The sequence below is a fragment of the Palaemon carinicauda genome, chromosome 27 (assembly GCF_036898095.1).
Source record: "Palaemon carinicauda isolate YSFRI2023 chromosome 27, ASM3689809v2, whole genome shotgun sequence".
Classification (NCBI taxonomy): domain Eukaryota; kingdom Metazoa; phylum Arthropoda; class Malacostraca; order Decapoda; family Palaemonidae; genus Palaemon; species Palaemon carinicauda.
In genome coordinates this window covers 45885034-45900672 of record NC_090751.1, presented here as the reverse complement: position 1 = coordinate 45900672, position 15639 = coordinate 45885034, and the positions used below count along the sequence as shown (strand labels likewise).

The 15639-nt window shown below is 40.7% G+C and overlaps 1 protein-coding gene across 3 annotated transcripts in view; it reads right to left on the bottom strand.

Moving 5' to 3' along the window:
• The window catches only part of LOC137621179 (uncharacterized), a 37315-nt gene that overhangs the window by 2362 nt on the left and 19314 nt on the right, over window positions 1–15639 (bottom strand). For all 3 annotated transcript variants that reach the window (XM_068351596.1, XM_068351594.1, XM_068351595.1), the window contains exons 4-5: window positions 15194–15313; window positions 6617–6751 (exon numbers count right to left, since the gene is read on the bottom strand). In XM_068351596.1, coding sequence (XP_068207697.1) covers window positions 6617–6751; window positions 15194–15313 — 255 coding nt within the window. The remainder of the gene's footprint in view (window positions 1–6616; window positions 6752–15193; window positions 15314–15639) is intronic.

The window sequence follows — 15639 nt, the reverse complement described above, 5'->3', positions numbered from 1 at the left end:
GCAGCGTTCCTCTTAGGAGGCTGAACAACTCTAAGGTGCTGAAGTATCAAGGGCTGCAACCCATACTAAAGGACCTCATCACAACCTTTAACCTCGGCGCTTCTCAAGAAAGAATTGACCACCCGCCAAATCAACAAGGATGTGGAAGGCTTCTTAGCCGACCATACAACCCATAAAAAGTATTCAAGAGAAAGGTTAAAAGGTTATGGGATTATGGGAATGTAGTGGCTGAGCCCTCGCCTACTACTGCATTCGTTGCTACGAATGGTCCCAGGGTGTAGCAGTACTCGTAAAGAGACTGGACATTTTTGAGATAGAATGATGCGAACACTGACTTGCTTCTCCAATAGGTTGCATCCATAACCCTCTGCAGAGAACGGTTCTGTTTGAAGGCCACTGAAGTAGCCACAGCTCCCACTTCATGTGTCCTTACCTTCAGCAAAGCAAGGTCTTCTTCCTTCAGATGAGAATGTGCTTCCCTAATCAGAAGCCTGAATAGTAAGAAACTGAGTTCTTAGACCTTGGAAAAGAAGGTTTCTTGATAGCACACCATAAGGCTTCTGATTGTCCTCGTAAAGGTTAAGACCTTTTTAGATAGTACCTAAGAGCTCTAACTGGGCAAAGTACTCTCTCCAGTTCAATCCCCACCAAGTTGGACAGGCTTGGGATCTCGAACGACTTAGGCCAAGGACGTGAAGGAAGCTCGTTTAGCAAAAACCGAGCTGCAAGGAACATGTAGCCGTTTCAGATGTGAAAACAATGATCCTGCTGAAGGCGTGGATCTCACTTACTCTTTTAGCTGTTGTCAAGCACACGAGGAAAAGAGTTTTTAATGTGAGGTCCTAAAAAGAGGCTGATTGGAGAGGTTCAAATCTTGATGACATAAGGAACCTTAGGACCACGTCTAGATTCCAGCCTGGAGTGGACAACCGACGTTCCTTTGAGGTCTCAAAAGACCTAGGGAGGTCCTGTAGATCTTTGTTGGTGGAAAGATCCAAGCCTCTGTGGCGGAAAACCGCTGCCAACATACTTCTGTAACCCTTGATCGTAGGAGCTGAAAGGGATCTTACTTTCCTTAGATGTAACAGGAAGTCAGCAATCTGGGTTACAGTGGTACTGGTTGAGGAAACTGCATTGGTCTTGTACCAGCTACGGAAGACTTCCCCTTGAGACTGATAGATTCTGAGAGATAAATTTCTACCTTATACTTGGGATCGAACGCTAGCCCCTTCTAATGAAAGGCCAGGTCGAAACCAACCATGCCACGAGAGCCCATGGATGTTCTCCTTGCTCTGGCAATCGCTCTGGCTGCCTCCTTCGAAAAGCCCCTAGCTCTTGAGAGTCTTTCGAAAGTCTGAAGGCAGTCAGACGAAGAGCGTGGAGGTTTGGGTGTACCTTCTTTACGTGAGGTTGACGTAGAAGGTTCACTCCTAGAGGAAGAGTCCTGGGAATGTCGACCAGCCATTGCAGTACCTCTATGAACCATTCTCTCGCGGGCCAGAGCGGAGCCAACCAACGTCAGCCGTGTCCCTTTGCGAGAGGAGAACTTCTGAAGTACCCTGTTGACAATCTTGAACGGCGGGAATGCATACAGGTCGAGATGGAACCAATCCAGCAGAAAAGCATCCACGTGAACTGCTGCTGGGTCTGGAATCGGAGAACAATACAACAGGAGTCTCTAGGTTATCGAGGTAGCGAACAGATCTATGGTTGGCTGACCCCACAGGGCCCAAAGTCTGCTGCAAACATTCTTGTGAAGGGTCCACTCTGTGGGGATGACCTGACCCTTCCGGCTGAGGCGATCTGCCATGACATTCATACCGCCCTGAATGAACCTCGTTACCAGCGTGAGCTTTCGATCTCTTGACCAGATGAGGGGGTCCCTTGCGATCTAGAACAACTTCCACGAAAGAGTCCCTCCCTGCTTGAAGATGTAAGCCAGGGCTGTGGTGTTGTCAGAGTCCAACTCCACCACCTTGTTAAGCTGGAGGGACTTGAAGTTTATCAAGGCCAGAAGAACCGCCAACAACTCCTTGCAATTGATGTGAAGTGTCCTTTGTTCCTGATTCCATGTTCCCGAGCATTCCTGTCCGTCCAAAGTCGCACCCCAGCCCGTGTCTGATGCGTCCGAGAGGAGACGGCGGTCGGGTTTCTGAACAGCCAAAGGTAGACTTCCTTGAGAAGAAAGCTGTTCTTACATCACGCGAGAGAAGACCTCCTCTCTTCGGAAACAGGAACTGAGACCGTCTCTAGCGTCATGTCCTTTATCCAGTGAGCAGCTAGATGATACTGAAGGGGGGGGAGGTGGAGTCTCCCTAACACGATGAACAGGGCCAGCGATGAAAGTGTCCCTGTTAGACTCATCCACTACCTGACTGAGCATCGGTTCCTTCTCAGCATGCTCTGGATGCATTCTAGGGCTTGGAAGATCCTTGGGGCCGACGGAAAAGCCCAAAAAGCTCGACTCTGAAGATCCATACCCAGGTAGACAATGGTCTGGGATGGGACGAGCTGAGACTCCTCAAAATTGACCAGGAGGCCCAGTTCCTTGGTCAGATCCATAGTCCATCTGAGAATCTCCAGACAGCGACGACTTGTGGGAGCTCTTAAAAGCCAGTCGTCTGACGGAGCCGGACACAAGATCATGGTACTGCTGCACAGTCTGTGAACTGTCAACCATGGGGAAGCGAGGAAGTACAGTGACAACCCGAAGCTGTCTAGACTGTCTGGGTCGTACAGACAACTCCTTATCGGGTTGCTGAGGTTGCCGCACTGCGTCACAACAAGTCACTTCTGCTGGTTGTTGAACGTCTTCCCAGTGACACACTGACTCCGTAAACAAAAAATCCTCTAACAAGGACTAAGCTTGGACTGCATGTCTTGCAACACAGCTCAAGGTCTATGGGAGCAGGTGTGGTAACAGACGGGGTAAGCGACTGAAAGTGGAACCATTACCTTCCCTGGAAGCATGTTATGCTTAAATAAAAGTCCATAGGAGGCTACGCAGCTAAAGCCTCCTCTCCAAATGACAGAGTCCTCAAGGGAATATCAGAAGGAGGGAGAAAAGCACTTTCCCATCTACAGGGACCATATCCGAGAAAAGCTAAGTTCTCTCAGTGAGGGTTTCACTGGTGCAAAAGCAGCAGACTAGAAGGCAACGTTATGAAACTGCTTGACAGTCTAGTGAGTTGGCAACAACCAAAGATGTGTGACAGAGGAGCATGCGGTAAGGTATGCAGAGCATGCTGTATGCAGAGCATGCTGTATGCAGAGCATGCTGTATGTAGAGCATGCTGTAAGGTAAGCAGAGCATGTTGCATGGCGTGTAACATTTCTCAGAAATTCCATGACCAGTGCTAGATTGAGTAATATCGCATTACTGTCCATTGAAAGTGCACGTGTCGAGGGAATTGATTTAGACTGTTTTGTTGATGAATTTGATAGCCGGCATGATAATCGTAGAATTAAGCTGCACTAAAAATACGTACTATAATCTACCTCACCTCAGGAAAGGGAAACTCGCCCTGTTGGCAACACTGCATTACTTCATGCATGCTTGCATGGGGTTTTAATATCAACATAATATTTACATAACATTCATAACTCATGATTCATTTTGTTTTGAAGATATTTTGCCATAATTTGCGATTTGTTAAAAATATATTGCAAGGAATACATATATATTTTTTTATTTAAGTAATACGAATAACCTCCATTATCATAATGTTTGTGTAGGCATACATGTATATGATTACAAATGCAAGTTATGAAAGTAATGAGGTGTTATTATTGTCATTTGTTATTTCAAAGTTGAATGGGAAGAGGCTCAAGTTGAGGAGAAAGTGGCAGATGCATGCGTTGAGGTGGCTGACTCATAGCATGAGGTTCCTGCCTCAAGAGTTGCGCTTGCCTCAAGGGTTGAGGTGGATGTGCAGTAGCAGGTTCCTGAGGAGCGAGTTGAGGTTCCTGAGGTGTGAGCTGCGAGAGTTGAGGTAGTGGCTGCGCAGAACGCAGTTCCTGTCTCGCGAGTTGAGGTTCCTGAGGTGCTAGCCTCAAGAGTTGAGGCTCTCGCCTTGAGGAGAGTTGAGGTCGCTGCAGCGAGAGCTGAGGTGGCTGCCTCATGGATGGAAGAGGTTGTCGTACCTCAAGAGGTTGTTGCCTCGATGGTCTATCCGCAAGAGGAAGAGGAGGAAGTAAGGCATAAGACTCCTGCTCCCATTGTTGAGGTTGCCTTAAGGAAGGTTGAGGTTGCTGCACAACGCTGGTAACTGGCAACTCCGAACGCGGTAGGGTAGCTTGAGGAACCTCAACTTCGTACGCCTGGCAGACTGGACTGCGGTGAGGCGGAGCGCTCGCAGGAGGAGGTGTAACCTTCTCAGCCTGAAACTCACGCATTAAGACCGCAAGCTGCGACTGCATGGACTGCAGCAAAGTCATCTTGGGATCAACAGACGATAAGGTCTGTTGAGGCAAAGCCTTAACAGAAGATGAGGTCTGTTGCGGCATCGCCTTACCTCTCTTAGGAGGTGTGCAGTCACCTGATGACTGCGGAGAGTCAGAGCTAACTCAATGACTGCATCCGGGTTGTTGAACTCTAGAGGTCTGGACTTTACGTTTAAGAGGTCTTGAGACCTGAGTCCAGCGTTTTCTCCCCGAAATTTCTTCTGCAGACGAGCAAAATAAGGGCTCAATCGTCTGCGGGTGGGAGTGACGGTCTCTGTAAGACACGCCCGCAACCACCGAGGATACTTCTGTGCGCCGATCAAGGCCTGCCGAACCCTTTTGCCCTTCGACATTGCTTCTCCCCTGGGCTTGGGAGCTTGCAAGAGGTCCCGGACTGGGAGGACGACTGGCACGCACAGAAGTACCCTCACGCACAACACTGACACACTTTGCGCTAATCACTTATCACTTTTGATTTTCTGTTTGCACTTATTTCACTGAACTCGAAACTTTAAGTGGTTTGCACCTGAAACACGCAATTCTATCCTTCCTTAAAAGTTAGCAATTGCGAAAACAGAATTACAATGTAACAGAAAAATCTAATGAAAGATAAATAATTCAGTGGCTGGAAAGAGACTAAACACTAGATCAAATAAACTACGTTTAAAATCTCTCACCGCATAAAGCTTGAGAACAAGAATAAAACTCTAGAAACGTTTACCTTCTTCCCCTAAAGAGACTAGGGAGAAGAGCAAAAACGATAACAACGTTACTCGCTTGAACGAAACGTTTATCCAGCTCTCTCTCCCTTCGTCTCTATCTCTCTCTCTCTCTCTCTCTTGACTTAGAACCTGAGAGAAGAGCCCAATCATATATATCGTTAAAACATATTATTGTTAAAGGAAAAAAAGTGAAAGATTTCCCAAATAAAAAGATCCTTTATTAGAATTAAAACCATTTAAGCTAAGAAAGAATGAACAAAACGCTAGAATCGGTTTACTCTTACTGCAACGTGAAACCGTGAATACTCTCTCTCTATCGTAACGATAGAGCGCAAGTTGAACGTTCTGAACGTCAACAACTGCAGAGACAAAACAAAACGTTAGTTCAACTTTGAAAACAGTACGAGACTATCAAAGAAAATCTTTCAAAAACATTAAAATAGCATAAAATGTTAACAGGTAAAAACGAAATGACGGGCTCAATGTTAATTAACTTCGGTTCCAAGAAAAGACCGCCTACTATTAGGAAAGGTCGCATATAAACAAACATAAAAATTAATTTTAATAAGTTTATAATAAAAGGAAGTTAATCGGAGAGGCCTATAAAAGGCGGAGAGATATAAAATAAATCTATAACTTTTGTTAAGCAAAATTAAGAAAGAGAGTCTATACTCTCTTCGACACCAACACTTCCGTCTAAGGGAAGGGTCGGCCATTTAAAAGTGAAAGAGAGTTCATACTCTCTTCGTCACCAAAATTAAATCAAATTAATTCCAAAAAACTTGCTAAGCTAATGATAAAGCTTCCTGAATAGCGAAGGCTAAACTCTAGAGCAAATACATCACCAAATCGTGACCAATAACTCCAGAATCAACAGCGTATCCATGTAGGTCTAGCCGGAGGCACGACAGAGGAAAAATTGAGGTGGTGTCAACAAGAAGTACTGCAGTACCTGGCCACAGGTGGCGCTTGTGAGTACACCCCCCTCTTGTATAGCGATCGCTGGCGTATCCCTTCCGTAGAATTCTGTCGGGCAACGGAGTTGACAGCTACATGATTATCGGGTAAGATTAATATTGAAAAATGATTGTTTTTTTAACTATATAAAATAGAATATTTTATCTTATATTTAAACTAAAAGATATGATCGCTTTTGTTATCTATATGAAAAGTTATTACAATGGCAATGTTAAGAGTATGCTTATCATGTCACATTTGAGACAGTAAAATATAGCATAAAAAGCTATAGAGATATAGAATATCACAAGAAGACATCAAGGATAACAATAAGGTTAGCTACCACCTGGTTAGAATAGCAACTGTGAACAGCATAATGAAATAAAACAACTGGAAAACCACTAAGAATACGACGGTACACCATGTGATTACTATCCAAGATGGAGTTTGCTCTAAAAGGTACAAGGGCTTCAAAAAGATTAATCATTCCTTACCATCACATCATCTTTGCTATTATGAAACTGTTTAGTGGAAATTATTGTAGTTGGCCTCAATTGCGCACACCATGGACAGGTTCTAGTAAATTCTTGTAAGAAGCCTCTTGTGATGCCGTAGTAGTATCTCTGAACCTTGAATGAAAAAAAAAGGGACACATTAGAACAGAAGTTCCTCAACAATCATTCAGAGATACAAACACAAATCCAACTGAAAATAACAAAGATGAGATAAAGAAATACTGTAAAAAAAACAATATATCATTTAATAAAGTAAGCAAATCGACATTTCGCTCGTTTGCGACGTCGTCCGTCATAACTCAAAAATAGCTATTTTTCAGGAGAGCCAATTTAATCAATTAAAACACACTCATATTATGTTATGTCGTTAGGACATTTAGCGCCTCTAGCGATCAATTTTATAGCTACAATTATGACACTTTGGCCAGAAAAATCAGCATTTGAAGATGAATATGTCTATATGGATAACTCAAAAATACATTTTTTTGAGTTATGACGTTGTTGTCGCAAGCGAGCGATTTTTGATAACCTGATATCTCTTTCATGTGAAACATGAATATATGCTGGTTTTTCAAGTTGGAAATCATAGGCATGGGATTCAGGTTAGGCCTACCTTAGGACAAACCTGAACAAAATTTGACTTAAAAACAGCTTTTCGGAACCAATTACGTTTGTGAGTTGAGGACCTTCTGTATAAGATAAATGAAAATTACCATGACGCCTTTAGTAAATATTTAAATTCCTCTGTAAACGGATTTTGAGCGAAAAGAAACATCTATTTTTAGGTGAGGTAGCCATGTCATCCTGATGGAAGTTCCTTTAATGTAGCTTCCAAGGTTATATTTAACTACAGTGATATATCCCAGAGAAATTTACCTTAAAGTATCCAGAATTCTAACACCTGGCGCGAATATCCCTGGCTTTCCTATAAAGATTTACTGTCTTAATTTGTTGATATCATTAAGATCTTTTATAAATTATACCTGATGGGTTGGTGTATATATCTTGTTCAAATACACTGTTGAAGTCTCATTCAATATTAACTAACTGGTTTAAGTCATGGAAATTGTACATTCTATTCCTTCATTCACCCAAATGAAACAATATATTTAGTACTTCAGGTTACTATATTACCGATTAATTTTACACATTACCATAGATTACAAAAATGCAGCTTTATATGCAGAAAATGCTACATTATCTGACATAAGTCCATTCATTGCTGAATCTTTTAACCCTTTTACCCCCAAAGGACGTACTGGTATGTTTCACAAAACTCATCCCTTTACCCCCATGGACGTACTGATACGTCCTTGCAAAAAACTGCTATTTACATTTTTTTTGCATATTTTTGATAAACTTTTGAGAAACTTCAGGCATTTTCCAAAAGAATGAGACCAACTGACCTCTCTCTGACAAAAATTAAAGCTGTTAGAGCAATTTAAAATATATATATATAGCAAAATGTGCTTAAAAAAAAATCCCTGGGGGTTAAGGGTTGGAAAGTTCCAAATAGCCTGGGGGTAAAAGGGTTAATTTATTTGCTGCCAAAATGTTGTAAAATGTAGCTGTGCCATGACAAGACACGTAAAATGAGTTTATTCTAGAACGGACCCATTTCATTAATTTATTGATAGCCTTTTCTTTTTTTTTTTTAGAATCCTAAAAAGAAATTTTTGACAAGCTGATATTAAAGTACAATTTCCTTTGAGTTTTTTTATGCATTTAAGTCAATAATGCACACCATCAAAATATTTTCCGATAACATCATTACATTTTAAGTATTTTTTTTTTTTTACGGTTTTGGTATTCTGTCAATAAACCAGATTTAGCATTTAGCACATTCACAATGAAATATAGTTATACTTTATTGCTAAAAAAATTCAATACCCTTTTTGTGAGTATTGGCAAGTCAGATCAAGAACTTAGAAGATCAAATTGAACTACCACAGTACAAACCTAAGTAGCGAGATGGCACAAATGAAGGAAATTTTGCCTAAGCCCGTGTTCCACATAAGGTGGGGTAATCGTAACAAAATAGAAAAGAAGGAAATTTACTCTCCAACTTAATTTTTCCTTATTTCAAACTTTGATAAAAAAAAAAATTTCATCTTTTCACTGCTTAATTTTTCTTATTAAATGATGAAGACATCCGGCGATTTTATTCTTCTGAATAAAAGTCCCTTTGCGTCATTAGGCGTAGGAGATGATGATGATGATGATGAATAAAAGTCCAATTATCTTATAAAAGCTTCATGAGGTACTTGTCGTATATGTCATTGGGTGGTCCTGCCTACAGTGTGCCTTGCAGAGTGCTGTAGATGATATTATAGGTGGTCTTTGAAGCACACTTTTACTTTTCAATCATTCTCCAGGGCCTCGTTGCACTCACTTTCTACATTTTAAAACTGTTCCTTTTTGTAGTTCTCATTTAGGAACAAATCATACCAGGCAAGCCTTATACGAGCGTAGCAACAGGACCCTCTGGTCTTACAGTAGTGATCTCATCCAGTGTGTAAGTTGTAATCTTATGAACAAAATTAGGGGACTTTCTACAACTGTGAAATACTGGACAACATCCTAATGAAAATTCCTTTGTTTTACTTTAGCCAGAGTGCCTAAAAATACATTTTAACCATTGTCTTGCAGTGTGTTATACAGTATAGCGTATTAAATATTATATTAACATTTATGTGTATTACTATCTAGCATCATATTTTTATCACCTTAAATGTTATGGATATATATTTTGCATATATCTGATTTATCACAACTACATTGATGAGAATAACCTCATAGTTCTATATGAATGTATATTACTATCTTGCATCATATTTTTATCATCTTAAACATTGTGGTTATATACTTTACATATATCTGTTTTATCACTACTACATTAATGAGAAAACCCTCATAGTTCCATGCCTCCAACTTATCATAACGTTTAATTACTTGTGCTGTGGATAGAATTGCAGTGAAATATGTATTAAATCACTTAAGGAAGTACAGTAATCACCTTTAAATTCACTAGGTTCTAACTTATCAACATACGTCAAACTGAAGCAATGTACTGTATTGGATAATGGGCAAAAAATCTTTAATTAAAGAAAAGAAGCAATTGATAGGCCTTTACTATCCCGTGAAGATGCTTCACACAGTAACCAGACCACTGAGATAGAATTCTTAGCTCTCACAGAACTCTAAAGAATTATTCATTTTTTGAAAAATTCTCTTCAATTAATTATGAAAAATACTATTCATCATTTTTGGAAATTAGTCAAATCCCTTGGGCTTACAGCCTCCTGCTTTTCCAACTAGGGTTGTAGCCTAGGTTGTTGTAATAAGAATAATAACAATAATAATAATAATAATACAAGATGAAATATAACAAATTTGAAAAACAATTTTTTTTCTTAGCTATACAAACCTGAGTCTATTAAAATAGAGACATGTCTTCAGTGTTGCTGGAATGGGCATTGAATAGTTAACACAGCAGTTTGTTAAAGACAGGTGGTGCAATGGTGGGGGAGCACTACCCAACTACTGTCACAGAATAGCTACTTTTGTCCTTAGGCCCAGAACTGAGAGGGATGGTTGAGGTGGAAAATTTAATATAGAGTCAGGTTTGTAAAAAGGAAAAATATAATTAATTCAAAACATATTATTTGTTCCTATTCGTATAGGATACTACCGCTAGAGAGTTATGGGGTCTTTTGACTGGCCAGACAGTACTACATTGGATCCTTCTCTCTGGTTACGGTTCACATTCCCTTTGCCTACACATATACCGAATAGTCTGGCCTATTCTTTAAAGATTCTCCTCTGTCCTCATACACCTGACAACATTTTGAGATTACCAAACAATTCTTCTTCACCATAGGAGCTAACTACTGCACTGTAATTGTTCAGTGGCTACTCTCCTCTTCTTAAGGGTAGAAGAAACTCATTAGCTATGGTAAGCAACTCTTCTAGGAGAAGGACAATCCAAAATCAAACCATTGTTCTCTAGTCTTGGGTAGTGTCATAGCTTCTGTACCATGGTCTTCCATTATCTTGGGTTAGAGTTCTCTTGCTTGAGGGTACACTCGGGCACACTATTCTATCTAATTTCTCTTCCTCTTGTTTTGTTAAAGTTTTTATAGTTTATATAGGAGATATTTATTTTAATGTTATTCTTAAAATATTTATTTTTTCCTTCTTTCCTTTCCTCACTGAGCTATTTTCCCTGTTGGGTCCCCTGGGCTTATAGCATTCTGCTTTTCTAACTAGGGTTCTAGCTTAGCAATTAATAATAATAATAATAATACAAACCTTTCATCCTTCAAAATAGGAAGAAACACTCATTGGTGGAAGAAGACTCCTAGAACCAACGCCTTCAAAAGCCATTCATATGGATGTAGAAGCTGTTACAGCCTTGACGATTAAAGACATAAAAGGAAGCTAGTACAGTACTAGAACCATCGCCAGTGTCAAACCAGGCATATCTAGAGTAATCAAACTAACTCATACTCCACCTTTCCAGGAGGATGGAGGAGTTACTTATTAGCAGATGTACTCTGCAAGAAAGATATTCCATCATATAACTCACCAGCATCAGACATCTGACCAGTGGGTAACAGTTGCAGCTGCTGATCCCATCAAGAGAGGAACAAGAAATAGGTAGAAGAGCCAGTCATTGTACCTCTCCTCACAACTTATGCTGAACGTGTTAACTTAAACAGGTTAGATATCTACAACTTATGTTGAACGTGTTAACTTAGACATGATACATACTAAGTCCTGTGAGGGACATGGGAGTGCTAAACAACTAATGAGTAGCCACCTCAAGATCCAAGAGTCTATGGCCAACGTGCATAAGGTACAGAGGCAAAGGTACCTTCAGCTCCAAGTACATCAACAGTAAACTGGAAGCTACTGTCAGGGCTAGGATTATTAATACTGACTTGAGAAGGCAGAGGTATTTATTGACCAAAGTCCCATCTGCAAGCAAAATGCATTAAGTCAGATGGAAGTAACAAGACGGTTCCTTTTCATACGCGAGGTGTCGATTCCTCAAGTAGAACTGCAGTGCTGTGACATGACACCAGGCAAATTTGTGTCAACTTACAAGGAGATAAGATCGAGATAGTCCCAAACTGGTGTTCCAGACCAACTGGTACTGGGTCTTCGTTACACAGCTTGTGAGATAAAAAAGGCAGCAAAACCTATATCCCTAAAAAGTTTGACATTATGAAAAGCCTGAAACTCTCTCCTACTCTCTTGTTGATGCAGAGAAGAGAGACAATCTTGATGAAAAGATCCATATGATGCCCTCCTCAAATTAGCAGTAGGCACATTCTCCGGTGCCCTAAAGACAAGAACAACCAACCCAAGAATAAATCCCAGGAAAGGCAAGACTGCAAAAAGCTCCCGAGGAGAAATCCCCATAGTACCGAGGAGCCTTTTCTTTCCCAACTTTCTTGCCGAAGCACAGCAAAGAGACAGTCTTAAGGGAAAGACCCTACGATGCCCCGAGGTTAAGGACCATCCCTCCAAAGGACCCAAGTGCCAAGGTAGGAAATACCGCTCAAAACTCCCTTCGAGCATGGATTGTTGACCTGAGGAGGAGGGATCCAAACTCTACTAAGTTGCTTCTCTGACAGAGGCAGGGGAGGAAGTCTGTGATCTGCTGAAGAATCTTCTGACTAGAGAGAGACATTTTCTATGACCCCATTGTAGAGAGTTTAATTCTTAGGATCTACCTGAAAATACCTGAGGCCAGCCCAAATTGTTTTAAAGGTTCAAAGGCCACCCACAAATGGCAGAGGCAAAAGACAGTGATGGGACATTGACATTGCCCTAGCAAGAAGACAATGCCCTAGATACTGAATATCATATGATCAGTGCCCAAGCCTGCTCTCCACCCAAGCTAGGACCAAGGAGTGCCAGGTAATGGCTGCTGATGACTCAGCAGGTAGAGCTATAGGCTCTCCCAAACACCCCATCCTTAGCTCACGAGGTTGCAGATACTAAAGGAACTAAACGAGTTTGATCGGGACTCGAACCTCTGTCTGGCGATCACCAGGCAGAGAAGTTACCAATAAGGCCATAAGGTGATAGGTTTCATCTTTGTCTGGCTTATAGAATTAGAATTGGGTCTAGGCTGAGACCATTTACTTGCATCTAATCTTAGAAGACCATCATATCCCGATCAGAACCATTCAACCAACCTTAAAGGTACTAATTGAATGAAAAGATTCAACATTCCCTCTGGAAATGGGAGAACATCTTCCTAAGGTCCACGGTGTTCCTCCTATGTCACTACAAGAATGATGAAGGTAGGAGCAATTCTTACCCTCACCTGGCCAACGGATCCTCCTAACCAAACCCTCCCGAAGGAGAAGTTCTTCCTAGAATTCCAGATGAAGTTTGCAATAGGCTTCCAGCATGACTATTACTGAAAATACTTCTTCACTCAAGGCGTTAACTACTGCCCTGTAATTGTTCAGAGGCTACTTTCCTCTTGGTAAGGGTAGAAGAGAGTCTTCAGCTATGGTAGGTAGCTCTTTTAGGAGTAGGAGACTCCAAAATTATACCATTGTTCTCTAGTCTCAGGTAGTGTCATAGCCTCTGTACTATGGTCTTCCACTGTCTTAGGGTAGAGGTCTCTAGCTTGAGGGTACACCCAGACACACTATTCTACCTATTTTTTTTTTTTTCAAGTCTTTATAGCTTAAATGTGAAAGATCTATATTAATGTTGTTACAGTTCTTAAAATATTCTATATTGATTGTTAATTACTTCTCTTGTAGTTTATTTCCTTGTTTCCTTTCCTCACTGGTCTATTTTTCCCTGTTGGAGCACTTAGCTTATAGCCTTTTGCTTTTCCTACTAGGTTTGTGGCTTAGCTAGTAATAATAATAATAAAGTGTCTGAAGAAGAGAATAGGAGGGGGAAGGAACAGTTGGTAGAAGAGGAAGAAAAGAGCAAACTCATTCCGCTACCCTTGAGAACTTTTTTCCTTGCTACCATAAAATGTTAAGCAGTTCCTACTGATAAGGAACAGGTGCGCTACCTCTCTGAGTTTGCTGATACGAGTAAAAGGAAAGGAAAAATTCCCATTCGAACAGCATTCCAATGTATTCATCTTTTGCTTGGACATAAGATCAGACCTTCCTCAATCACAATTCTCAGATTATAATAAGAGTGAGGAGTAGTCTTGATCATGTCCAGAAAAGACAAGAGGTTTTGCCAAACGACCCAAACATAAACACTCTGATGGAAGCTTCTGTGAACATCTGAGTAAAGAAAGTGGTGCTTTCAGAATGACTGAAGGCCTGCAAGTACTATAAGTCTCTTGAGTCACCAAACATATGAAGTCTTCCTCTCTTGAGGTTAAGGACAAGACCAAAGGTCTATCTGAACATTGCCTGACAAGAACCAGTGCAGTCGAGAGGAGCATGGATATGCACTCTGTCCTAGCGAAGACTTGTGAATATATGTCAAGACAGTACTGGAAAAAGTTGTACAAAACTTCCACCACAAAATCCAGGGTCATTCTTTTTCTGTCACAAGTTCAGAAATGGAACCTTGAGAAGGGAATAGCATTCTCTTGTTCTGGTAGAACAAGTGAGAGAGAGCACCCAAGCTCCTCCAACATCTGTCCAACATAAAAAGTGCGGGGCCATGCAACTCCAGCTAGCTTGCAGCATGGGGCCGTGCAATTTTAGCCAGCCTGAGGCAGAAGTTACAAGAGCTTCCTCTGCTATAACAAAAACCACAAATGGAACAGTCGCTGACACTGTAACAAGTATTGCCATCCAGGAAACACTGTCAGCACTAAGTGTGCCCAAGAAACAGGCAAAAATCAGTCGGAAACAGGTAACTCCTTCACATGGCAGAGAAACTACCACAAACCTAGATGAGTTACACTCTGAGTTTGTCATCTTCCTGATCGGAACAGTGAGAAAAACACTCCAAATGAGTGAAGGGGGCTGCTTACAGTCACCTCTTCACAAAAGCACACAATACTCAGGGTTTCAAAGGTTTTTATCTTCATAGAAACAAAAATCATCACTGCATGCTTAATTTCTGGTGTGCTTCCACTTCCAAGAGCATTCACAAAAATAAAATAAGAATATAATACTAACACATTACAAATGAATGTAAGAAAAGATCCAACAGTAGAGATAGGAGCACGCTGCTATGTCTGTACCCGCAGCGGCCAAGACAAAGGAGGCTATTCTGTGACAGGCATGAGGGAGAGGCATTCTCCTCCACCTGTTGTTAACCAACTACCTTGTTAACGATTCAATGACTGTTTTAGCCCCACTTAAGATGTAGACTATTTTAAAGGACAAATGGTTTGTATACATGTAAGAACCAAGTTACTCTGGAGAAAGGACTTGTGCATCATATAAACAATCAAGTACAAAACTTGTATGGAAAAGGTTGTATTATGGAAGATAAAATTCAAAAAGAAAGTTTTTCAACTTTAACAAGATTATTGTCAAAAAGTTAAATAAAATTTATCATGAACATTGCCTTGCTAAGACAGGTGTTATTCTATATACTCACATACTCCAAAACCTTTTTGTATCCTGCATGATTGAGTTCCTTGGTATGGATATCGTAAACAATATCAAAGATCTGTTCTGCATGAACGACCTGCAGTCTTGTCTTTGCATCAACAAGATTCTGAAAAGGAGAGATGAATTCATTATTAATTCATTTTGTATATTAACCCTTTTACCCCCAGGCTCTTTGGAAATTTCCAACCCTCGCAAGGGGTTATTTTTTCCCCAGCACATTTTGCAGTATATTTTCTTTAAATTGCTCTAACAGCCTTAATTTTTGTCATAGAGAGGTCAGGTTGGTTTCATTCTCTTGGAAAATGCCTGAATTTTTTTCAAAAAATTATCAAAAATATGAAAAAATGTTATTTTGATAATAAAATAAATTTTTGAATATACTTACCCGGTGATTATAATAGCTGCAGCTCTGCTGCTCGACAGAAAACTCTA